The sequence below is a fragment of the Cottoperca gobio genome, chromosome 5, assembly GCF_900634415.1.
Source record: "Cottoperca gobio chromosome 5, fCotGob3.1, whole genome shotgun sequence".
Taxonomy (NCBI): Eukaryota; Metazoa; Chordata; class Actinopteri; order Perciformes; family Bovichtidae; genus Cottoperca; species Cottoperca gobio.
This window is the reverse complement of record NC_041359.1, coordinates 3,982,751-4,009,027: the sequence shown is the minus strand read 5'-3', so window position 1 is coordinate 4,009,027 and position 26,277 is coordinate 3,982,751. Positions and strand designations below refer to the sequence as shown.

Sequence of the window (26,277 nt, the reverse complement as noted above, 5' to 3'; positions counted from 1 at the left end):
CAGTCCAATTACAGGACTGGAGTTGGCAGATATTGTAAAGCAGTTGGAGAGATGTAAGCGCCGGATGACAGCCTGCACATATATGGCATGAAGTGAAATCCACAAATAACATGTTGTCACCACTATAGACCAGCCCCGTCCCACAAGCAGTAATTAACATTATACAATGGCTTTTTTTTTTTGGGATCTCACTGCGACTACCCTCTAATTGAAATGTCAAAAGTCTCAAAGCCTCAGCACCCACTCACTGCACAGTGGTTACTTTTTCCCTCCTTCCTAACCCAGCGCCAAGTTAGGGTTAGATCATCAGTGATCAGGAGACGCGACATATGTGGCTACATTTGTTTGCTTGTTACCCACTGCTACATTTCTGGGTATATAAATAAACCGATACAGTAGGGTGGACATGTGTTCCCCCAGTCTGGAAACTTTCCATTTCCAGCACTGATCCCGTCAGTTGACTGTAAGAGCCATTATGCAAACACAATCAGAAATTGATTTTTAAATAGGTTTCATCTGCCATGTCGGCTAATGGAGGACCATTGTTTAAGAAATCAATGTTTGTTCAGTCGTTTCAGGATTGTTAGTGTACTTTGAGCAGATAAGACAGTGATGGTGGCATTACTCTGGAGCTGGTGCCGGTCCGCGTGTCCTTAAGGTTTCAATGTCCTGAAATTCTGGTCAAATATAATCTGTGTTTGTTGATCTTAAAAACAATTGAGGCTATATAATCAATGACATCGTCAAGGCATGTAGATGTGTAATTATTTTGATTATTTTTATTTTAGAATATAACAAACGGTAAATACAAGATAACAGAAACCCTCGTCTGTTGGTCCGTCCGTGAAATGTAGTACCAACGTTCGCGGTCCCCTGATGATGAATCCTTTTCCTCTATACCAGTGATCTTCACTATGTTTTACGTGAGAGCCACTTTTACCGCAAAGTATGAAAAGCTACATCCAGTCATAAAAAGCACGTTTGCTTATTAATCTGTCATCCCACCAAGAACATACAATACAATGCAATGCAGCCAACCAATACATTCATTAAAAGCAGGATTAACTTAATACTGGGATGATGTTGTCAAACTCTGCAAACAATATTTCTGCTGAAGCCAAAAAGCAGTGTTTCACAATATTTGAGTCTGAGATGTTTTTTTTAGCCCGAACCTAAATCCATGCGATCTCAAAAGATGCCTCAGTTAATCGTTCTGCTGTATTAGTTGTCCTATATATGAGCCTTTGTTGTCCAGAAAGAGAAGAAGAAAGGTCCTCTATTTTATTTTATTTTTTTAAACTAATTTCTCTTCCAGGTGCGTAAATTTCGATGAATTTTGGATGCGTCGTTTAGAAATGCGGCTCCAAATGACTTCTCTTGAAACCAGAGCGGGTCTGTTTGCACATTAAGCACGAAGGGTTCGACTCGTGGAGGACAAATACACATTCCTCTGTCTACTTTTCTTGAAATGTCCTTTGCTCGTGTTGTGTGGCTCGTACCTTTCTTTTTTTAACGGGAGCAGCTGTTGTCTGTCCACAAACCACATCTCCAGCATCTTCCTCTTGATTCCGCTGTGGTTTAATGCTCCAAAAGACAAATCTTAATTTCCCTCGTTTGTCACGCTTTGTTTCTGTCCAACTGGTGTGCAACTATTTTTTCATAAGAAATCGATCCATTTTTTGGTCATGAGAAATATCTCCACAACTGTTGTTCACTTTAGGATAAATTCAAATCTCTTTGCGTTATCCTTTAGTGGCATCAGTGGGTCAACATTTATATTTGTCCAATGCTTAAAAGCAAGTTTATGCAAATTTAGCCCTGATTTTTCCACTCCAACACTTTTTGGAGAGGGAACGTTAGAAGCCCCAGATCAGTGGCATATTGTAAGCAACGATCCCTCTCTGTGAATTTTCAAAGATGCAATCTAAGAAATGCTCATGTGGGGTCGCAGACGCCTGAGAGATATTTAGCAGGTTAAGTACAAAGCCAATGGCAAGATACGGGGCGAGGAAAATATCAGAGGAAGTGTAGTAATTATCTATTTACCTCCAGCTCTCTGCAGAACAGACGATGCAAATCAATGCACAAACAACGTTGGTTTTTGTACTCATTGTAATGTGCAAACCACGACTTCAAGATACTTCAAGAGACCTCATCATCACACAGACAGTCCTGTAATGTGATCAGTACTGCAATCTGACGACTTTGCAAGTCTTATAATGTGTAGGTGCCTTAACTATTTGTATTGTATCAGCCTCAGCTCTACTGTGTCGCTGATTAGCAATATGGTGGACATGGTAAACATTATACTTGCTTAACGTCAGCATGTTAGCATCGTCATTGTGACTTGTGGCTCTTTACCCTCAGTCTTGTTTTATGATTGGTAGACATAAATGTATGTGTTCACATCGTGTTGCTTTAGCTTACAGAGCCACTTGACATGTATTCATTGTGGAAGTTCATGGCTCATGTGCAATAACCTGGTGTTTTCTTCAGTGTAAAAGTTTATGGCTTATGTAAAGTGACCTATCGTGTCCGAAGCGGGATCACGCTTTTTGAAGCTGCCTCTTCCACACTGTGCTCCCAGCGGGACGTTCAAGAGCCAGACATGATCCCCCGCTTGATCTGTGGACCCGCGCTACAGGGCAAAACTTCGGAGACAAACAACCGGCCAGATAAAGAATTGATTCTTGGTTTCATGTCTGAGTCTTTGAATGTGTTCCATTCATCTCTCATCAATAGCACAGCGCGCCTTTGAACAGAGGGAGTTTTAAAGGGCAGTTGGAAGGCTCATGATATGCTGAGCTTTTTCATAACTTGAATTTTAGTAATGGTTGCAATACAGTGTTGGGTAATGTATATATATCCAAGCAGCATTTTCCTCATCCTTTCATATTCATGTGACCTAGTAGCAGTGGGAGACATCCAGGTCAACACTTAAACACAACCAAGTTACATAAGCCTGGAGCTTCTGGCAGGCTACGATTAAAGAGGGTTCCTTTAATTATTTCTGGCAAATGCACTCCCAACCCCCCCCCCCCTCCCATCCCCCGGGCGTCCTGGGCTCACTCAGACTGCACATCCGACCACGGCTCTCCTGTCCTCAGGCTCTGCCACTGAGGGGAAGAAGCGCAGGATTAGGACACACCTCAGTGGGCAGAAACAGGCCGCTGCCCGGCCCGTGGCGCCTGACTCATCTCATTCTCCTCCACTTTTCATGGGCTGACATTCCCATCAGCACCTGCTCTTACAGGCAGCTCATTGCTTTGACATGCTGGTGAGTTCTCCAACCAACGAAGAACTTTTACCTCTGACCAAGCAGAGTGGGTGAATACTTGTGAAACGCAAATCGCTGCAGGAGGCTGTGACTAAAGGCCCGTTAGGATTGTTTGGCAAAATAGAAACGGACTGACTCACTCGAGCTTTCCAGATATTTGGATTTAGTTTTTACATTTAATCCACAGCACGTAAATTGTCTTATACGAAACCCTTCTGATGCATCTTCGTGGCTGTAAGAGTGTGGCTGGAGCACATTTGGTTCACTCTGTGAACTGAGGCAAATGCTATTGACCTGAAATTTTTTCCGCTGCAGACCACACATCCTTCTATAGCTCTGCTCCATTTAGCACATCGACTCCCCTCAGCTTCCGATATTGCCACGTCTGGGTGCCTGTTTCATAAGCCCTCAGTGGTCCCAGTTACAGGACAGGAGGCTTATTTTAGATGTGCACTCCATAGGTGCCATCCGCCCGGCCATTATTTTCAGGGCTGTGGACAAAATGTTGCCGCTTATAAAAGGTTTTATTTTATTTTGTCTTTGTCATAGTCTGAGCTCAACTGATTCCAATCCCGGTCTCGATTGGAGTCCTTTTAATGTGGATTATCTGCTGATACTGAGTCCAGTCTGATACTTACAGTATATCTACCTCAAAGACACAAATGCCCCGTGCAGTAGAACTTACTTCATCCTGGAAGTTGTACCAATGATGCTCAGGGTGCATTGTGAAATATATATATATACATAACCGCAAAATATATGCAATATTAGGATATGTGGGACATTGGAATGACAGGTGAAGCTAATACATCTGACACCTTATTTTATTTACTAGCTACTTGATCCGAATGCTGAAGGTCCTGGTTCTAAACTATCAGGGTGATGAGATTAAATTATTAATATGATATGAATAAAAGTTTACCGGGAGAATTTAACTCAGAGAAGACACTCTGTTCCAAAGACTCAAACCACTTATACCTGTACAGAGGTGTTGCAGCGGAGCTTCTTCCCTCACAAATGATTTGGCCAAGTACAGACGCACAAACCTGACAACAGACTAGTTTCATTTTGGCCCACAGAATGAACATTTCAGGTATAATATGTAACATTTCCACATCGATGTTCTATATCTTATTGAGTTGTGTTCTTCCATTATCCCAAATGTTTCCAACAATTTCAAAACTAGAGAAATCTGTGTGAGTGTGTGTCCTCTGCTCTCCTGTCAGTGTTGTGCTTTGTCTGCCAGAAGCTTCAGAAACTGACTTTTTATCCTGTTTTAAGCCACATTTTTATGACACTTTATTGGTCTTTTCTAACTATGTTTTGTAACTAAATGAAGGATTTCAGTCCTCAGATGTTTGGATCTGAAGTTATCAGAGTAACAAGCTAAGTTAGTGGCAGCTGAACAGCGTAAAGGAAAAACACTGATTTGTAGCGTGAAACGCTTTATTTAGTGTTTTTACCAGTTTTACTGAGCTTATCCTCTTGTGTCAGAGAGGAGGTTACCTCTGCGGAGAGTTCAGCTCCCGGAAGCTGTGACCTGAACGTTGTGTACAGTGCTCTTTATTTTATTAACCTGCCCATAATCTTTCTTTAACCTCAACCAAGTGTTGCAGTTGCTTAACCTTAACCGTCGTTGGAATTCGATATTAAAAAACAAAGTCGCTGGACTTTATCTGTGATCTCGATCCTCCAATACTCTCACGTTGATGCTTATAAGAATGGTTTGGATAGTTGTAACAATACATCTGATAAAAAGCGTCTGTGAATTATCCAGCCAGCAGAGTCATCGTAAAGCATAGATGGTTAAACCCCTGTCACGTTTATTCTAAGTAGACCTGGGAAGAGCAATGAGAGGGGGACAGTAACTACTTCACGGATGACGCCAGCTTGACCTGCTGTGAACCCAGATTTATAAACTGTCCATCCTCAATAATTTGGAGGATGGGGGGGTTTGTCCAGCTCCCAAAAAGACACCGTGTTCCCAGTAAACGTAATGTCCCTTTCTCGGTCAGCACTGTAAGTTCCTGTGCTGGTCAGAACAACATCTGATCTCATTTTCTGCTCGCCCGGTCTGCTGTGCATCGGCCCTGCTGCTGCTGTGAATCATCGTTTCATCTCCCAACATAGTGTGAATACATTGTGGTCTGACCCTTTTCTGCTTGATTAGAAAAAGTGGATTTTGTTACGACTGTCTAGCTTTTTTCTCAAGTGAGTCGTGACAGTTTGTTTTAATTGAACTTGTTTGTTCAGGGAGCGGATGTTCTGTGCACTCGTGCTGTGTTCACGTTACGTTGGTGCATCTGGTGGTTACAGCTGCTGGGTGAACCAGCAGTGGACAGCTTGCAATTCATCTGATATACGAAGGCAAACTATTAGTTGAGAAAATAAAGTTTTAAGTTTTAAAAGTTACAATAATTTGTTTTTGGAATTTTCTTCTATTGTATTTTTATGTTTTGGGATATTTGCAATGCTTGCTTTCATTTTTCATTTCATTTTCTCACACTGTGTTTATGTTTTGCACCAATACACCAAAGCAAATTCCGTATATGTGAAAACCTGATTCTGTTTCTGATCAAAATTGTATTTTATTTACAGATAAGTCGTCAAATTCAGATCTTAAATCGACCACTTGACACTGCGTTTTGCTTTTATAATGCAGAGGTGTCTTTCTCAGGTGTTAAGCATTACTTTGCCTGCTCATATTGTCCTAGTCCAGTCCAAACTAACCTTAAAGTCCCCCTCCACAACAATGTTCTTCTTCTTCCTCCTGTTTGAGCGTCACTGCAGAATCACGCATGTGCAGCGTCCATCTGCCGAAAGTGGAAAACGTCCTTGTGCTCATTGAACATCTGATTTTACATTGTGGGCCTGAGAACATGATCTGTGACCTCACGACTAGTTTGGAAGCCAATCCTGGTCCAATGTACAGCTCATACAAGTGTGATGTAGAAACCTGAAGCCACAAGTGTGCATACACTGACAATGGGCTTGTAGGGAAAGAGAAGATGCCTAAAGAAGGATTTTAATATGAAAATTATACACACAAGCAGACTATTTGTATTAATACATGTCTGCAGGGGATCTTTCAGGTACATGTGTAATTCAAGTTCACTATGTTTTGTCCCTTTCACCCATATAACTCAAGGGTCAGGAAAGGAACTTTTTGGTTTCTTATAAAATATTTGTAGCCTAGTTTAGATCAAATGGAAATATTAAGCTCAATATTTATTCCCTGTGAGGCACTATGAGAGTTTTCCCCTTTGGAATTCAGCGCTGTCTGACAGCTGTGTGGGGGTGTTGGGGGTGGGGTGGAGATTTGTCTTGGAAAGTCCTGTGCAGAATCCTCCAAATTCAGGTGACGTGGAATGCTGAGCACCACACCACCCTATCTTGTGAATATCAATGCTGGTATCAGCAGCCTGTTTATCACATCACATGCATTCTTACCACCAGCTAATCATGTCAGTCATCAAGCTAAAACACCAAGGCTCTCACATGAATCCATGTTTTGCTTTTTTTCTGTATTGTCTCTTTATTATTAAATATATTTGGCTTGTTGCCTGTTGTTCAGACAAAGCAAGAACTTTGATAACATTTTATTATGTTCTGGGAATTATTTGTATTTTATTATTTTCGTATTTCACCCTCCCCTGACATTTATAGACAAAACACAAGGACAGACAGATACTGAAATGATCAATTGTAGTGAACACAGAAGCCTTTCAATAGTTAAGCTGTCCTGCTGATGCTCTGCTCATCATCTGTTTAACAGATAACAGATATCGTATTTGCTTTATATTTGTTTTCTCTTAAACAATCCTCAGTTTACTACAACATCACATAGACTCATCATATAGACTGCACATGCATTATAAAGATTAATACATTTGTTGCAAAGTGAGTTCAGAAGGGATTACCTTTACTTCTGTCGCCTTCTTATTCTGATACAGCTGGTGTGTGTGTGTGTGTGTGTGTGTGTGTGTGTGTGTGTGTGTGTGTGTGTGTGTGTGTGTGTGTGTGTGTGTGTGTGTGTGTGTGTGTGTGTGCTGCATGGGGAATCTCCCTCTCAGTCCCTCCCCTTCTCATGAGTGTTGTGCATGTGGTAAAAAGGAGGCAGGCTGTGCTGCCTCACTATTACACTCAGAGCTGTGCATCCTCCACAGCTCCGCCGGGACTACAACAACCAACGCTCCTCTCTCTAAACTTCACCATCACCAAAACCCAGCTGGTGTTTGAGGGAAACTCTCCCTTTGTTTTCTTCACTGAACTGGCTCTGACGCGTGATATTAAACGCGCAGCCAGCTTTTTGTTTCCCGATGTGGAGCCTTAAATGTCATTATAGCAAAACAAGCCGCTTTTTGGACCCGAGGTGGGACGCGGTGTTTGCGTTTTGGATGTGCGGATCTTGGCGCTCTGCGCACCGGCTCAAGCATCCGAAGTGCTAGTAGTAGTGGAAAGACTTTGTGCCAAGAGGGGTTGAAGAAAGAAAAGGCCAGCAGTGTGTGAGGGGGAAAGATGGTCCAGAACGTAATTCTGGTGTTCTTCCGCAGGAGACTGAGCCAGAGGCCGGCGGTGGAGGAGCTGGAGAGTCGGAACATCTTAAAGCGTAAGTAGTTCAACCAGCGACACAACCAGCACTTATTCACTTATTATGATGATGATGATGATGAAATCTGATGACGGCACAATTTACTGTTTGTGGATACATCTCGCTATGATACGTCCTGCCTCCTATGTCAAACATAAAAGCAAACTACCTTTCATTAGAACAACTTGTTAACATGCGTGCTTTCATGTTTACTTTCTAGTTTAGCTGATCTATAATATCTCTATCAGTGACTATAGACTGTTGTGATGTGGGCTAAATGGATATTTCAAAATAAGATGCTCACACTATTTACATATCGCCAGATTTGATTTGACTTTAACTGTAAAATCATTTCTCAAGAAGTTGTAAAGAGAAAAAGAAGAAAAAACAAAAACAAATAAACAAAATAAGAAAGAACTTTTTTTATTTTTTCCAAGTTTAGAAAAACTATAATTAAACCAGATTGAAAAGAAGGGAGCTTTAGGAGATTTCTTCAGACTGTTGTAATTATATATCTACATCAGGCTGCACGGGTTCTGGTGGAACACCAAATATGGCTGGCAGTGGGGTGCTCACACCATTTTTATTATTTTTAAATGATGATAGTTGTGTTTGTTTGTTTTTTACTTGTGTATTATTATTTTTTACAGCTGAAATAATTAGTCTATTAATCACTTGGTGGATGACAGAAAATGATCAGTTAATAGTTTCTGAAATCGTGAATCAATTAAGAAAGAAATGTGCAGATTAATTATCAATGAAAGTATTTTTTTTAATTACATATTTTCAAGAAGAATATTCAAATGTAGACATCATGAACAAATCCCTTTTTTGTTGATCCAATTATATATTTCTGACCACAAATCCCCAAAATCAATGTCCTCTGCTCTTTACAGAGACTGGGTTGTTGGTTGACTGTTCTTGAGGGCTGATTGTTTTCATTATCCATTCATCTGCCAAAACATATTTTGATTAATCGATGATCGCTTAATCTATGAAAAAAAGGAAGAAAGTAAAAACAATGTCCTTTACAACTTCACAGACCCAAATGGGATGTCTTCGAATGTCTTATTTTGTTTGACAAAAAGTCCAAAAACCCAAAAATATTTAGTTTACAATGATTTATGAGAAAGAAAGCTGGAAATCCTCTCATTTGAGAGGCTGGAATCAGAAAATATTGGAATTGTTTCACTATTTCTGCTTCAAAAAATGACCTAAATGATTATCAAAATAGTTGCAAATTCTTTTTCTGTCAATCGTTTCAGCTGTAATGGTCTGGTATCTTCCCCATGGATACTGTATATAAACTCATATTTAAATCACGCTACCGCTGTTTTATTCAGAAGAATAGCTCCACTTGTGTCGGGAGAAGGTGTTAGATCGTAACACTTCAAACTGTGAAACTAGACCTGCTGTCCTGATGATACAGAACAATTATGAAACAGCCATATGAGGAGTGAAGTCCCACACTTGTAGCGAGCTGCGTCTCCCAGTCGAGCCACCTGTGAGCTCAGCTGTCTGTTTTATCACTCACCCCATGTGTTCAAGCTAAACACGACCCCTTAGCAAGCAGGACACTGACACATTCATTGACCCGATGTCCTAACCACTAACTAAATATGCCTTTAGAAGAAGAAAAAAACAATGCACATAATTCAAATCATGTGTTGACGGTGACTAGTGCAGCAGTTCAACATCATCTTTGGGAAAGAAAAAAGAGAGATAAAAAATAAATGAAGTGACATCTAGTGATCTTTCTGCTGTAACTAATGAAGATGAATCCTATTAGTGCTGTAATGCACCCGCTCTACCTCACATCCAGCACTGACCCACACTGTGTCCACCAGTCCTGTCCGCAGCACTCCTGCAGACTCCCTGAGGAGTATTGACATGAGGCGGATCACACACATTAGCTCCGTTAATCACAGACTTCATCAACCGTCCAGTCTCATGAAATAATCAGGGGCCGTGTATCTATACAACTAAAGGATTTTGACTTACTTTTGGTTATAATATTTGGCTTTTTTTTTGTGTCTACAGAAAGAAATGACCAGACCGAACAGGAGGAGAGGAGGGAAATCAAACAGCGTCTGAACAGAAAGGTAGGCAGCTGCAGTCATCTGAGCACTTTCCTAAAGTTTATACAAGTTTATACCACATTTAGGCAACGGACCAGCCCCCAGGACAACACAGAACCTCAATACTCGAGCTGCTGCTGTTAATTTCTATCATCAATCTCTTTGGTGACATTGACATTTATCCTTGTTTTCCAGCTGAACCAGCGACCGACAGTGGACGAACTGCGGGACAGAAAGATCCTCATTCGTTTCAGTGACTATGTGGAAGTTGCCAAAGCTCAGGACTACGACAGGCGAGCTGACAAGCCCTGGACCCGACTGTCAGCTGCTGACAAGGTAGCTAAAAGACAGGACAGCACCACCGGCTTTTTAAATATTAAAAGTAGTCCATATTGTCCATATTCTGACTCTCTTTGTGAAGTAGACCTGTGTCAGCCTCTCTGCAGGGTTTCTGCAGGTCTTCAAAAGTATTATAAAAAAGCAATTTTTATACACTGGGCCTCAGAGCGCCATCTAGTGGTACTTAGAGATACTGTCAAATGCTTATATTAAATTAAAAACGATATTATTTGGTAATTTACCAAGCTAAATCACATAAATAAAATAAAGTCAAATTAAAATGCATCATTTCAATGACCAGTAATATCACAACAGCCAATCACGACGGTTTTGTCACGTTTAGCTAACCGCGGATGCAGTGACACAAAGATTGTTTGTGGTTATTACAGCTGCAGGAGGCATAACACATGTTTACAGCCCAGTTTACTTTTTCTCTTTTTTATGTCATTTTATTTCGATTTTTTTCTTATTTATTTGGAAAGGTGCTCCTCAGAAATCCTTTACCAATCAGAAGTGAGCCTTAAGTTACAAAAGGTTGAGAACCCCTCTTCAAAAAGGTGTTAGGGTTAGGGTTAGGGTTAGAAAGTGTTTACAAAAGTAAAAATATAGGAGACATTATACAACTATAAACTAAAGTGTAGTGACGGTGTGTTGTGTTTAATCCTCAGTCAGCACGATCAGACCCAAACACTCACTACTGCCAGCTACAGTAGATATGAAGCTTATCGTTGCATAATGTGGCAGGAAAGTGTTAATTCAGCGTTTATATGACTGGGTTATTCCATCCATTCCTGTTATGCTATCTGGGTCCACATTCATTTAATTAATTATATTATTATGAATTATTGTTACATAATGCTGAGAAGGAAAAAAAGTGATATAATAATAGATCATTCTAGGCCCTATTGTCCAGGTGCTTAATTGCATTCTATGTGGCCTTAAAACTCTTAGACACCGCGTCTATATAAACTCCTGCTTACATAATCTGCACCTAAACAACAGATGCTTCTCCATCCTCATGTGAGCTTCAGCACCTGAGCGACTTGCACGCCTGTATGAAGGGACACACCTGTGCTCACGCCTCATGTTGCTTTTGTTCCGCAGGCAGCGATACGGAAGGAGCTGAACGAGTTCAAAAGTAACGAGATGGAAGTTCATACTTCGAGCAAGCATCTGACGAGGTGGGTTCGCTCTGCATGCTTTACTGTTAGTGGACGATGACTAAGAGGGTCAGTGTGACATTGTGAAAAGACTCAAAGGTGCATTACCCAACAGTTTCACATCAGTGGGTGCAGAGTGGGGCTTAAATTTAGCTGCAACCAGGCCCCTTGAGACGAGCCTCTCCACTATAATGAATGTCCGTATGTATTTAGCTTACGTTTTGCTTTCGTCAAAACTGTCTGTAGCTATAGCTTGCTTACGCAAGACCCTATTAGTAAGGAGAGGCCATTGGCTGAGCTCTGTCCGTTGGGCTAATAATAGAACTTTTGATTGATGAAACCCCAGTATGTGAATATTTCAGCCCACGCTCAAACTTTCCCCTCTTTTCTTTCCAGGTTCCACCGGCCATAGCAAGGTTTCTTCTGTGAAGAGTTGCTGATATCTGGTTCTGTCAGTGAAGGCCTTGCACGCAGTCTTCCAGCGCCCTGGCCCACAGTTAGTGGGCGTCCTGGTATTTGTTTCCAGTGAAGATTGGAGGCTATGTCTCTGGAAATGGAGCTGCTGGTGGATGGGGAGCTCCACTTCTGCTCAGAGGAACATCTCCTGAACCCTCCCTTCACCTTGTCAGAGGAGCGAGGAGAGTCAAGGTCATGCGTTCGCCATAGACAAGCAGAGACTTCTTTTTGTAAACAGACTCTTTTGAAAGACGTCCTTTTTGATGCCACAGGGGGGAAATATGCATGTGACCGAGTCGAGCAGTCCCACTCCAGTATTAGTCGTCACTTACCCGAGCTGCATCTGAGTCCCACTGATTCAGGTGGAGATGCGTTTCATATCAACAGTATAAACAGAAACCTTGTCTGTGTAAAAGACAAAATTCCCTTTGTAAGCGCTATTTATTGTCTGCACAATACAGGTTTTCAATTTCTAACAAACTCTGTTTGTCTCGTGTATATTAGTGTGATTTCAAAGTTTTTCAAAACACATTTTAAAGGGGACGCACCGCTTATATGGGTCAAAAAGCTTGGGACAGAACCATTCCTATACAAATGTTTAAATAATTTGCTTAAAGTAATCAAGCAGTCTGCCTACAGTGTTCATGCTGGGTCTGTTCATACATGACAGCATCTTGAAAACATTTTTAAACTACAGTTATTGTATTATTACTTTCCTCTCTTGATACTGTGCCTCAGAGTAACCTGTCTGCTCTCCGGCTGGTGACCTGACGGGAAAATGAAAGTCCTTTTCTTTCAGTGAAAAACTTTGTCTCATGACAAACTGCCAATAATGAGCTGACGGGCCGCAGCAAAACTTGGTGTTCCTCAGGCTACATTGTGAAGTCTGCAGAACACAGATGCACACAGAGAAGTGACCTGTGGTTACAGACATACTACGTCTCCCTCCATGACCACAGTGCCCGGAGTCGGGTGAGCGAGGAGCACCGGAAAAAGGGCGCCGTTCGTTTCAAAAGGCAGGAGAAATGAAAGCAAGCCAGTAAAAAGTGACGCTGCACTTTCATTACTTTATATTCATGTGTTAAATATACAAATGTCAATTAGATGGTATTATCAAATAATAATATCCATATATTTATACTGATCAATCTGACCCGCACAGACGTGATCACTATAAGCAGGTTCCACTGTAATATGAAAACCTGCTTGTGCACATCTGGGTCAGAAAACATGGGATTCAATAAAGTATTCAGATGTGGCCCCCCCATCTGAGGATCTCCACCGCTGAGCTTGAGAAGTACCTTAATAGAGGTGCGCCATACTTTTCTCGCAAGACTGGATTTTTTTCGTGAGGGAGGCTTAAAGAGACAGATGCTAAAACAAAGCGTTTCGGACAGAGGGTATTTTGAAGCAGATAGTATGAGGAAAATAATGTCTTTTTTGAACATTAAAGTATGTAAACAGGTTCTAGTAGAAACTCAGAATACAAGTATGAACCTGAAAATGAGCATAATACGGCCTCTTTAATATCATGGCATAACAGAAATGATGATATTGATGGTGATATTTCAAAAATGTTCTCACAAAGGTCAGAATTAAGGTGATAATTCCCGACTAAACGTCATAAATGGGTTGTTATCCCCTCAGATTTATCTAATCATTTCCACGCTTTACTAAGCAGATAATACAATCGTAGTGAAGTTCACTTTGTTGCATGAGATTAAGCAGCGATTAGTTTACAAGCGCAGGCAGTGACCTGCTTCTTCTCCTCGTGTTGTGGAGGCGTCTCTGAAATGAGGACATAATTTGTAGTCCATTAAGCAGGTTAGTTAGGTTAAATCCCCTCATGAAACAAAGTCAACCTGACTCCATTTGTCCAATTTGGAGTGAGTTCTGACTCCCTGTGACCATTGAAAAGCCTCTTTCAGAAGGTAGAAACCTCTCTCCTGATAATAAATATGGGGAAGAAATGGAAGCAGCCCTGGCACGGTAACCTCTTCATCAGGCACGTTCGGATTGGATGTGTAGTTTTCAGCTTCTTTTCTGAAACAACATGCAGGTTCTGTGAGTCACAGCCTGCGTGCTGGCACTGGTGGAGGAGCAGATGGCGGCTCCAGTTAAAATGACACTGTAGTCCAGGACCGCTCGCTGTCTGGAGTAAAGAAACGAGCCGCTACCGGCCGAGAGCTGCGGCGGCTCACAGTCTGGTGCTGAACAGCCCAGGAACCTGTGGAGCTGCGTGGGTGCAACACGGGACACTCTCATGGCGCGTAAGGGGGATACCCTGACTTCCGGGCGTCCCTCAGGTAGGTGGAGGCCAACGGAAAACACGCCTAACATATGTTCAGCGCTTTTATGCCAACTGTAAACGTGATGACCTTCTGGTTTAAAACTAGGCTTTGGATTTTAAATCACGTCATATTTTGGACAATTTCTTCCTTTTTTTGCATTTATTCCTTGAAAACCTTTTTGCCAGAAACAATATCTATTGTTCAGGTGCATTATGTAAGCTTAACTGCGTGTTATGTCAAAGAAAAGGTCAAGCACTAAATATTACAGTAACCAGGTTATGTTTGAAATATTATGACAGACAGGGTTTCTGCAGCGTTCACCAAATGTAATCTTAAAATGTTTTAAGACCTTTTTTAATACTATTTCAAATTCAGTTTACTGCCTGTTTCATGACCATTCCAACCAAAGTATGATGAAAAACCAGAAGGGACAATATTGCCTAGAATTATGTATTATATCACTTTTTCCCCAGTACTTTGCAGCAGTAAGTAACAATAATTCATAATAATATAATCAATTAAATGGACCCAGATGAGTGGCATAACATGACTGGATGTATTAACCAATTATAAATGTATATAAGTAGTTTAAGTGCTATATTGACACTTGTCCATTATGAGACAGTATTTGAGCTGCACTGCATCAGATCAATACTCAGAAATGTTGTGACTTCAAATTAATATTCATATGAGGAAATCAGTCATGACCAACTGAACCAATATTACACAGTTCCTTTATGCCAGAAAACACAGGCCACAATGGTGTTTTAAACACGCAACTGGTAATCATAATAATGAAGCCTCAATTTTCACATTTCAATCCCTGCCAGTCTCCGGAGCAAACGTCACTATCGAGCTCCTAATATGGAGGCCTCTTATATAACTACTGGCAACTAGCACAAGATGACAGACCCAAATAAAGGCACAGCGCTGTGAGGCAGTACGGATGTGTGCCCCGACAACACACTGGCATCACAGCTAAGAGCGTCAGTGAAGAACATCAATACAAACGAGCAGCGTGCAGGAGCGATGAAACCCAGGCAGCACAGAACCACTGAGGGGATGTGTGTCTAACGTTTAGGACAAACAATGACTTCACTTCAAGTACTGAGGACATGTTGAAGCCTCACAGCACGAAGAGCATTTCTTGTTTGGTTGTGCTACAGTTTACAAGCCTTCCTCCACTGTGCCTCCCAGTAACTGCTACAGTGCAATACGTCATCGTATGAGGGCAGAGATGTGGACCCAAGTAATTGTCTTGATGACTTGTAACTTGACTTGACAGAAAATAAATGACTTGAGACTCGATTTGGACTTGGAGGTGAACTTGTGACTCGAGACATGAATGACTTGTCTGTGTTCATTTTATGTTTTACATTATCAGTTACTAATACCTTGTATTTTGTCTTTATAAAGACAGGACAACTTGCCTTAATTAAGGACTCGATTTAACCTGTGACTTGACTTGGGACTTATTTGAGACTTGGACCAAATGACTTGAACCCCTTGTCTGCCTCTGAGAGCCCGAAACATGGAGCTATAACAGTGACAGTAAGTTTGGCATCGAAAATTAAACTTGGCATTAAGAAAAGGAAACATGTCCACTTTAAAGTAAAACACAGGCATTAAAAATGATTTGATATTTTTTGTGTTTTGATGTTTTTTTAATGATCTTTTCTTCATGTCACTCTTTTTTTCAGTTTCAACTTTTTGTCACTGTTTTGGCGAGGAGGGTGTGGATTACATATAAACTGGAGCAGACATCACAGCCCGCTCCATAGAGCCAATGAGTAAACCAGCCCATCACTCAACTCACAAGCAGTATACTGTACACTTTCTTTTATTTTAAGTTTTCAGCTGAATGTAATACAGGGGTGTCAAACTCATTTTAGTTCAGGGGTCACATGCAACACAATTTATGATGGCATACCCCTTTAAGGCTGAACTATAAATATGGTGAAGCTGAACAGATGCTGATGTTTCACTGTACTCAAACTAATGCAATAAATCAAACTATCAAGAAGCTGTTTTGTAATACAGAATAACATTCACTTTATCAAGAACCATTGTGCATTTTCTAAAAGGATTCAGATCCTTCAATTAAATAAAAGTAACAATCACTGTAATACTTAATTACACGTAAAACGGCTGCATTTAAAATGTTACTTAAATAAAAGTGCAGAAGTATTTTCAGCTAGATGTATTTAAAGTATCAAAAGTAAAGTAAAAAATTGTGCATCAACAAGGTCAGTGTAATATCATTATACATTTTGACTGATCAGTACTGATGCATTAACATGTAAGCAGGAGTAAAAAATACAGTATATAGTGGAAAAGTACCTCAAAATGTTACTAAGTAGAGAGTAATTGTATGAAGTTACATTCCACCTCTGCATGTTTTAAGTAAAGGGAAACATAGTTACTGAACAAGCATGTTTTATCCCCCATACCTGTGTGCAGGTGTTACAGCGCCCCCATGTGGACACTCAGGTAAAATGCAGCATGCTGTCCTCACACTCTCTAGGCACAGTCACCTTGTAACTGTGGCATGATAGTTTATAATTATGCCCACTGTTGTTGTCCCAACGATTACATCCTTTTACGTGGTAGCAGATGGCAAACTCTAACATGGCTCCTGGCTGCAGAAGGAAGGGTGGGACAGGTAGACGAAATCTGAAGATATCGGCCTCTGGAAGCGTCGCACTCACCACCGTACCCGCTGGACACCCAGGATGCTGTTGTTTCCGTGTGTGTTCTCCAGTTGGTGAAAGAGTAGTGCACTGTGACTTCCTTCTCATAAGCTAAGTTCAGAACTTGTATAGTGCCCGTTATCCCCTGCTCTGAACACACGACCTGCTCCAGACACACGCCCTGAGTGCAGAGGCGCTTCAGGAAGTCTGCTTGAGCCTTCATATTTTCAGGGAAACAAGGTTTGAAGTAAGGCAGGGACAGCTCCAGTGACTTCCCGAAAGCCAGCTCAGAGCTCATCAGCAGTCTGAACATGACATGCTGGGGTATTAGGGGCTGCTCTTGAACTTTGAAGACCTTAACATCCTCTAACTCGAGGCCCAATGAGTCCACAAAGCGTACCTGCAGGCTACGAAGTTCCTTTTTTGTCTCTGCTGATGAAGGAAGAGACTGAGTTCGTCTCCTCATGATCGTCTTGGTTGGAGGATCACTGGCAAAGCTTTGCTTTAAATTGAGCTCTTTTACTGAGGGAGGTCTTGGACCTGGAGGGCGTATCCGGACTGGGGCTTTCAGAGAAGGCTTGGGATCATAAATGTCTCGAAGACGGGTGGTGACGTTTCTCGTGGCGCATACGTTACTTGAGCCACTGATGAACTGAGGCTGGGTCCGACTTTTCTCACCACAACTGGCCATGTTTGTCACACCTTGAGAAACAAACCAGTCCATCTATAATCTAATCATTCAGTCTTTCAAACAGCACAAGCAAATATACTGTTACAACTGCAAGTTTTCTAGACAAATTTGCAATCATCTCACAAGTCCATCAATCAAATGCTTAAAATATAAAACAATGCAAATATTGCTTCATGCTAAAAGTAGCAAACCTTTTGCAGCAGAGACTTCTTGTGTTCTGTTGTTGAGCCTGCCTCGGGCATTGACCTCGTTCACTGTCTGAAAGCAAAGTTGCTATGAATCCAACTGCCACCAGATGCCAGACAGCCTGTCTCTGCCAGCAAATACCACCAACACTCCACAGGAAACCATACACACAAACTTCTTGAGCAAAAAATAATAAAGCTTTTGCAAACCACAGACCGCAGACGATGTAGTAAGAAGACTTAATAAACAACACAACCTGCATACAAAGCGATCAGGGACAAACTTGATCCGAATACCAAACTGTCTGCTGCCACCCTTTGAGCTCAGCCCTTGACATATAACATGAGACCTTAACTGGGGATGGGAGGTGTAGAGTGAATATTTATAGCAGGTCGTCTCTGAACAGGCCTTCTTTATAGTTACTACGACTATAGTTACTAGCTATCTTGATTCACAGAGTGCCAAGAAAAACATCAAACAACTACCTCTATGATATGCAATTTGTTTTAATTGTGTCACTGTATGTTAATGTTTGAGTGTTTGCATTTCATTTTAAGTATAAATATATTTTGAGATGTAGCATTTTGTCCTCTTTGGTGACAAAACTTAGAAGAAAGAAGAAATAAATATACATATCTTAAACCAGAGGTCTTCAACAGGGGGTCGCAAAAAATTCACTGTCCCTTCTACATGTATGATCTACACACACACACACACACACACACACACACACACACACACACACACACACACACACACACACACACACACACACACAGGTAAGGTACATATTTGGCCAAAAAAGAACGTTACATTTATAGCGGCTCAGAGAGGTACATGTATTGGGCTCATGTAGTGTCTGCCTCACCTGGTGTCGTCTCACTATGGTTTTATGTCACATCAGCAAGATGTAAATATAAATATGTTACACACATACATTATATACATTAACTGGACTATGGAAAGTCAGGACGCATAATAAAAGTGTCTGTTGGCGACATACAGAGAGATAGCAACAGGCACGCGCCAAATGCCTGCGCTCAACCTAGTTTGCGAGGGATTGCGCAATCCGAGGGGAGGCTCAGCTCGTCGCTGCCTCAGCTCGCATCTCTCCTGTATCTGAACAGAGGATACGCAAATTCAGCGATTGTGACTATAACAATGATCAAAATTATTGGAATTATACAGAAAATGCAGTTATAGCACAAAGTGGACAAATATACATTTATATTTATTTTATTGTTATCTGCCTCCCCTGACTCCCCTGACGTCACTTCCCTGAGTTTGAGGAGCTGATTGTACCTGCTGTTGTGATAGTGATCTCAAAATCCTCAATAGACGAGATTCGAAGATTTCTAACGATGTATGGCATGGGTAACACATCCAGCATGGTGGACTGTACAGCTTTTTACAACTTTCACGTGTTAGTCCTTCACTCAGGCCAGGTGAGGCAGACAGTACTCTGTCGCACTGAAGAGGGCGCACGTGAGCCCAAACTGAAGAGGGCGCACGTGAGCCCAATACATGTACCTCTCTTTTTTGGCCAAATATGCACCTTACCTGTGTGTGTGTGTGTGTGTGTGTGTGTGTGTGTGTGTGTGTGTGTGTGTGTGTGTGTGTGTGTGTGTGTGTGTGTGTGTGTGTGTGTGTGTGTAAAGAATGCTGATATGAGACCTCACCGCACGTCACTGACTCAGGCTGTGATATGAACTCGCAGATTTAGCTTCTTTTTTTGCTGTCTGAGCCAAAGCGATTTTAAAAATCTTAATGACAACCCAAATATGCAGTCAGTGGTAGATCAAATCAAATCAAATCAAATCAAATTTATTTATATAGCCCAATATCACAAATGACACATTTGTCTCAGTGTGCTTTACAGACTGTACAGGTTATGGCACCCTCTGTCCTTAGACCCTTGCATCGCACAAGGAAAAACTTCCTAAAAGAAACCCCATAATTAAAGGGGGAAAAATGGAAGAAACCTCAGGGAGAGACTGAGGAGGGATCCCTCTCCCAGGACGGACAGACTGTAATAGATGTCGCATGTACAGGATAAACAACATAGTACAAATACAACATTTGACAGAAATGATGTTGTGTTGAAAAAGAGAAAGTTTGGATGAATCCAGGAAAATGTCAAAAAGGCTTCCCGGTGTCCAGCAGGACCAGGGCAGCAGGCGCAGCCACGATTCCTGATCCTGACGTAAACTTTATCAGTGGCAACCTGCCACATGAGAGACAAACACTCTGGGGATGATGCCCCGGATGATGAGTCAATAACATACATTTACATAAATGCATACAGATAGAGAGGGAGAAGAAGAGAGGGAGGGGAGGAAAGAGGAAGAGAAGGAAGAGAGCAGGGAGGTGTCCCCCGGCAGGGGCTGATCCAAGGCAAACCTGAGCCAGCCCTAACTATAAGCTTTAAGCTGATAGCCTACATTTATTTTTTAAAGAAGTTAAATATATGTTTCACGAAACTCAAATATTGTCTGTGCGGAATGATCGGCCTTCTGTGTAACGACAACAACAGGTCTGCATCACTAATGATGCAATAACAAGTGCTTTCATTAGTTGTATTTATATATAGATAAGCTAAATAAATAAGTCTGTGGATAATGGTGAATAAGACTGAGGCTGCAGTCAGATCTGGAGATTCATATTTAGATATGGAGTTGATCTCAGGCTGATTGTATAACCTTCAGATCACAGAGATGAGGTGACTGTAAGAACATGTGTACAAAATGCACGTGGAGGATTCCACAAAACCTCCACCTACAACCTCCATCAGCAACTGTCGGAAAAATATTCTTAATAACACCACGAAGTCAGGATCCAAATAAGAGTTTTAATCTATATTGTTGCAAGAAGGAGCTGAGTTTATTCATACAAAAGATGATCAATCTCACACATACAGGTTGTAAGGCTGTCGTGCTGCTCAAAGGAGCAGCTGTCCCTGCTTCAGTATTTATAGCTAATTCAAAGGTCAGGAAGTCAAGAAGAGCTTCCAGGTCAGTCTTCCTTTTGTTCACACAAGATGGGGGTTTACAGTAAAGACAGATGTGCTTATCAATCAACTGAGGAATGCTCTTTGATTGATCTGTAGTTCAGCTGCAGACGTTAGTAAGTTATTAATAAAGGGTCTTGAGTTTTTCACTTTCTAATAAGACATGAGAAAAAGCTTGTCAATTATAAATAAATCACTAATAAAGGAATTATTATAGTAATCCATTAATGTTGCAGTTGTAAATGTTTTATTTCTATTAATTCATATATTATGTTGGATATCAATAACAACTGGAGGTTCCCACTAAAAGCTAGTGAAGACAATCCTCTACCAAACGATGCATTACACAATTATAATTTAGCAAAACATTTACAACAAAATTCCTCCATGTAACACAAAGTCTGCCACACAGCATATCACATACTGTAGTATCCAAAAATATCACCAGTAGCATCTAATTCATTTTTGTCTTAAATTCTCAATCAGTTTTTAAAATGTTATGTTATTTTGTTGTGACAATCAGTTTTTATTCAGAATTGTTTGAATTGTGAACTTCTCAGTTCTGCTGCTAAAGCAAATCTATATATAAAAACAGATAATATTATGTCCGTCCCCTAATATATAGTAGGGGTCCTTGGCCTGAAGAACGTTGAAGACCCCTGGGCTCTGCTATGTTGTTAAATCTGAGATTTGAAAAAAAGATGAGGCATGGTGCATAAATGCATACATCCTTGTATGTGTAAATTTACTTGCCAATAAACCAAATTCTGAATTGATTCTGACCAGTGTTCAGGCAACTTTGTGTTGTTTTTAGACTTTAATTTTTATTTTGCTGAGGAGTGCTGCTTGAAAAAAAGCAGCGCCGCCACCCTCAGCCGCCACTGCTCAAAAGCATGAATGTTTTTCCAAGGATACACCATGAATAAAACTAATCTGAATTAATTTTAACAAACTAACGCTCTGGTCGGGACTTGGACCAGCAGCATATGAGCTGCTCGTTGTAGCAGAGCTAACATCAGCAGAGCTAACACCAGCAGAGCTAACATCTGCATCACTGCTGCTGATTCAGGCTGTGTGCCTTTAAAAAATGTGAATATTTTCGCCTGAGTTTCTGAACGTTGAGGTCGACGTCGCTCCATTTATAATTAATATGTTGGATTTTTGACTTTTTTGCACTTTGTAGTTCTCTCCTTTCCTTTCCTCCGCTCTGTCTCTGACTGTACTGTAGGTGTGCGTGCGCACGTGTGTGTGTGTGTGTGTCGGGAGCGGAGCCCCGCCCTTCGCAAAACATAGCAGAGGAAAGAATGTGAATGTACAAAGCAGCAACATAGTAGACAGAAACGTGCACATAAACTAGATAAATACCATAAGCGTTTAGTTTATTTACTAAAAGAGCACCTGTTCAATGTGAAAAGTGAGTTCTGCTTTGGCGCAATATATATATAAAAACACGGAGTTCCGTTGGGGGGGGGGGGCAGTGCCTCAGACTTGTTCCTTTGTGCTCGTTTATCGTTGGAACATTGTTTTGAATTTCTGAGGCTGCTGTGTTTAACACCAATTAAAGTTTGAATGTCTGACCTGTTTCTGATTGGCTGCAGTGTATGACACAGATTAACGTTTGAATCTCAAACTTCTTACTGTTGTATTTGTTTAACACTCCTGAATAAAATGTCTTTGTTTGTTCCCTGGGTACATGGTGTATTAGGGCAATAAAAGGTAAAAACAACAACAAAATACTTAAATAATATAATATGTATTATTATTTTGAAATATTATTATGTAACTTCATTCTCAGAGAATTTGAGTTTTTATAACAACTTAATATAGCAGTCTAATGATAGAAACATTTATACAAAATGAATATAATCAATATGTACAATAAATAATAAATACTAACAATAATAATCAGAATAATATAAACAAAATAATAATCAACATTAAAATTCAGGATAGACAATTAGCCTGAAAAATGTTGAGAACCACTGCTTTAGATGATAAATCCTGCACTATGTTCACCAGCTAGTCTCTTAAGTGTGTCTGTCTTTCTGTTTGCTGCACCTTGAGCTCTACTATATGTAGTGCCTTTTTTCATACCATTAAGAGTCAGCAGAAATACTTCTCAACTTTAACTATAAAGGGTTTAGTACACAAACTGTGTGTTTTTTGACCACTTAAAGCATTTTGAAGAAATGTTTGAGAAAAGCTTCTGGTTCTGGTTTTGTTTATATCTCAGAGGACACATGCAGTCCTACCAGACACCACACGCTGCGTTGTTATTTGGGCACCACAAGTCTCTTCCGCCTTTGAAACAACTTTTGACACTACTCCTTTTGAGTAGTGTTCTCCATAGTGCTGCTCTCAGTGATGGGATCAGGGCTCAGGATAGGTTATGGTTAGGCCTCACAAAGATAACTGGTTGGGTTAGGGCTAAGGGTTAAGGTTAAGGTAAAGGGAAACAGACTTTGACACAACAGCAGAAGTAAGTCAATGCAAATTGCAAATGTTTTCTGAAGAAGGAAAGGCATTCAGTATGTTTACTGAGCCTCAAGGATACACACAACACGTGTTGGTTAGAAGCACTGAATGGAACCTTAACCTTTTTAGCTTATTTGCTTTTACTAGATGGCCATCAAACATCAAACCAAGTGTCATATAAAAGCATGTAATACACCTGTCAGTCCACATGGGGGTAGAGCCTCTCAGTGCCAGTATGTATGCAAGATGGGTGAATAATATCAATATTTATTAAAATCCATTACCCCAGAATACAATAGTGCATACAGCTCGGGACAGGCTTCTCTCTGCATAATACTGGGGGAGAATAATGAACCCAAATGTTGGTTAAAATAAAGTGTGTGTAGTGCTGTCCAACAGCATTTATTCACTGTTATGTTAATTTTGCACTCTTAAATAAATGAGAACATACTCAGTACTTAATTTGCTTAAGTTTTTAATTCACAGAAGAGTATACATAAATAGGCTTTAACATGTTGCTGTTTCACATGAACTATTATTTATTGAATTACCAGAAATATGCTATAATGGGATAGAATATGTTTGCCATATCGCCCCAAACCCACAACCTGTGTTGTTATTAGTGTACCTTTAAATGTGTTTATCGTGTCTTTTACAAAAAAATCAAGTTACAGTTAAGACATGAACATGTTGTTGTTGATTAGCTAAAACAGAACCACCATTAACCATAGCCTACATAATGTATAGACAGGAAGGATATCACAGGGTGATCGAAAAATAAAGATATCATTAAAATGTGCTTGCAAAAGACCAAGATGAAAGAAAAAGGAAACATAACTTCCAAACAAATCACAGTGCTGAGACATCTGCTCTGATACCGGATTGTATTTTTCACTTGAACGTGATTGGTCCAATGGTGATGGAATGGATCGGATCTTGGTAGACAGGAGAGCGATATGTCCTTCGTCTGCAGCGCTGTGAGGGCAGAGGGGGTAGCATGATTAGACACCTATAGCCAGTGTTTGGATATAAAGCATTGATTGTTGATTGATGAGTGTCTGACTTACTGGAACACAGTTGTGGATCCTCTTGTCACACATGCATAGTGTGCAGTGATGGAAGAGGTTTGGCTGATCATTCTGGAGATTAAAGAGCAGGGCAGAGAAACGAGCACGGCGGGACATGACGAGAGGCAGAAGGACACCTGGCAAAGATGTCGGACTAAGTCATTAGGACCATTACACATCACCATATATTTCACATTTTCCACTCCAGTCCATCTAAAGTAGGAAAGACACATACCTGGAACGAATGAGATAGTCTCGGATGGGGTCATCGGGGTTTGAGGAGTGAGTGGTATAGCAATCCTCCAGAACAACTGCAGAACTTGGATCACTCATCCACCAACACTTCTACATGTAAGGCAGAGCCCAGCGGCAGAGTGACCTGGCCTGCTGGGTAGCTGTGTAAATAGTTGGCGCCGTGGAAAAGAGTCATGGAGGCTATGGGTTTGGTACCTGATCCCAAGAGGCCACCCCGATTGCTGAGAAGAAAGAAAGACAATTAGAGATGTATTTCCCCCCTGCAATATAATTATTTTATCCAGTGATGTGAAGACTCACAGTTGTGGTCTCATCACAACATTTAGCCTGATGTGTCGGTTTGGTACAAATTAGAGTTCAGTAACTTCTGTTTTAATTATCAATGTAGCTTATTGTTGTAAAAGAAACCTATACATTCTGTACGGTATCCTGATAATGCTAGAGCACAAGATGACTTCTATAGGTATACGTGGACATTACAACAGGTGTGGTTATCGTGGCAATTCCAGGTTGAAGTGAAAGCAAAAAATCTGTCAACCCTCATGGTAAGTGCAGGTTGCAATTACAATATTATTGAGTAAAAGCCCAATTTCTACAATGTAACTGTACTTAATCATTTAATCATTGGGTTCCTTTTCACTATGGTTAGAAATAAATGGTCTTAACATAAAAGTAATGCCTAATATTTGAGTATTGTGGTGGAGGATGACCATTCTGTTTGGTACAAATTAGAGTTCAGTAACTTCTGTTTTAATTATCAATGTAGCTTATTGTTGTAAAAGAAACCTGTCCATTCTGTACGGTATCCTGATAATGCTAGAGCATAAGATGACTTCTCTAGGTATACGTGGACATTACCAACTGCACTGTGCTTACTGTATGTCTACACATTTACCTTCACAAATGACACCAGCATCTTCATGATGACCACAGTTGTGGGATCCTATTTCCCAATGTGGACAGTCTGTTATTAAAGACTCCATTGCTGTACACTGAAGATCATCTAACCAAATTGATCCACTGCCTCTTCCAAAATGTGCCCATTGTTTTGCTTCCAGAGTGTTGCCACAGCCCACCTGTCGACAAACCACCTGAGCATCAGCCAGATTCCAGACCGTCCCCCACTCGCCGTTGTGTAAGATCTCCACTCTGCCAGAGCAGGAGCTGTTAGAGTCGACCAGCCTCACTGAGGGACCTTCTGGTATTGTAACAGTTGTGGTTGTCATGGCAATTCCTGGTTGAAGTGAAAGCAAAAAATCTGTCAACCCTCATGGCAAGTGCAGGTTGCAATTACAGCATTATTGAGCGAAAGCCTAATTTCTACAATGTAACTGTACTTGATCATTTAATCATTGGGTTCCTTTTCACTATCGTTATAAATGAATGGTGTGAGTCATATAACCTATCTTGCAAACAGAATGGCCATTTTTATCTTTTGGCCATTCACAATGATATGAATCAATTAAAGAATATCTATCGCACGCATGATGTCCATCATAGTGTTTCCCTCCCGAATAATAGTGAACAACTTTAGAGAGAAGAAATATCTGTTTAAATTATCATTATTTATGCTTTCCCGAATAATGTATTTGGATTCAGGTACATCCCTAGTTACTAGCTGGGAAAGAAACAAGAATTCGAAAGCTAACATGGAGATTTTTCTGAGGAGTTGGTGGACCGAACGACAGAAGAAAGTGAACATTTGATTCACATT

General features: G+C 40.7%; 3 protein-coding genes across 4 annotated transcripts in view; 1 reads left to right on the top strand and 2 right to left on the bottom strand.

The window, feature by feature from the left end:
* The window catches only part of phactr3b (phosphatase and actin regulator 3b), a 50,818-nt gene extending 38,420 nt beyond the window's left edge, over positions 1-12,398 (top strand). For both annotated transcript variants that reach the window (XM_029430663.1, XM_029430664.1), the window contains exons 9-13: positions 7,831-7,886; positions 9,909-9,970; positions 10,142-10,282; positions 11,390-11,466; positions 11,842-12,398. In XM_029430663.1, coding sequence (XP_029286523.1) covers positions 7,831-7,886; positions 9,909-9,970; positions 10,142-10,282; positions 11,390-11,466; positions 11,842-11,857 — 352 coding nt within the window. In that variant the 3' untranslated portion in view covers positions 11,858-12,398. The remainder of the gene's footprint in view (positions 1-7,830; positions 7,887-9,908; positions 9,971-10,141; positions 10,283-11,389; positions 11,467-11,841) is intronic.
* A 4,280-nt stretch (positions 12,399-16,678) lies between these two features.
* On the bottom strand, positions 16,679-17,573 carry LOC115008707 (protein phosphatase 1 regulatory subunit 3D-like). Its single transcript, XM_029432459.1, is given in 2 exon segments — positions 16,679-16,885; positions 16,887-17,573. Coding segments are annotated over 2 exon segments (894 nt in total).
* Positions 17,574-24,062: 6,489 nt separating this feature from the next.
* LOC115008784 (uromodulin-like) lies at positions 24,063-25,642 on the bottom strand. Its single transcript, XM_029432612.1, has 4 exons — positions 25,459-25,642; positions 24,544-24,784; positions 24,309-24,445; positions 24,063-24,216 (listed from the first exon to the last, which is right to left on the bottom strand). Exons 2-4 carry the CDS (start codon positions 24,575-24,577, stop codon positions 24,133-24,135), a joined length of 255 nt encoding a protein of 84 aa, XP_029288472.1. The 5' UTR covers positions 24,578-24,784; positions 25,459-25,642; the 3' UTR covers positions 24,063-24,132.
* Positions 25,643-26,277: the final 635 nt, after the last annotated feature.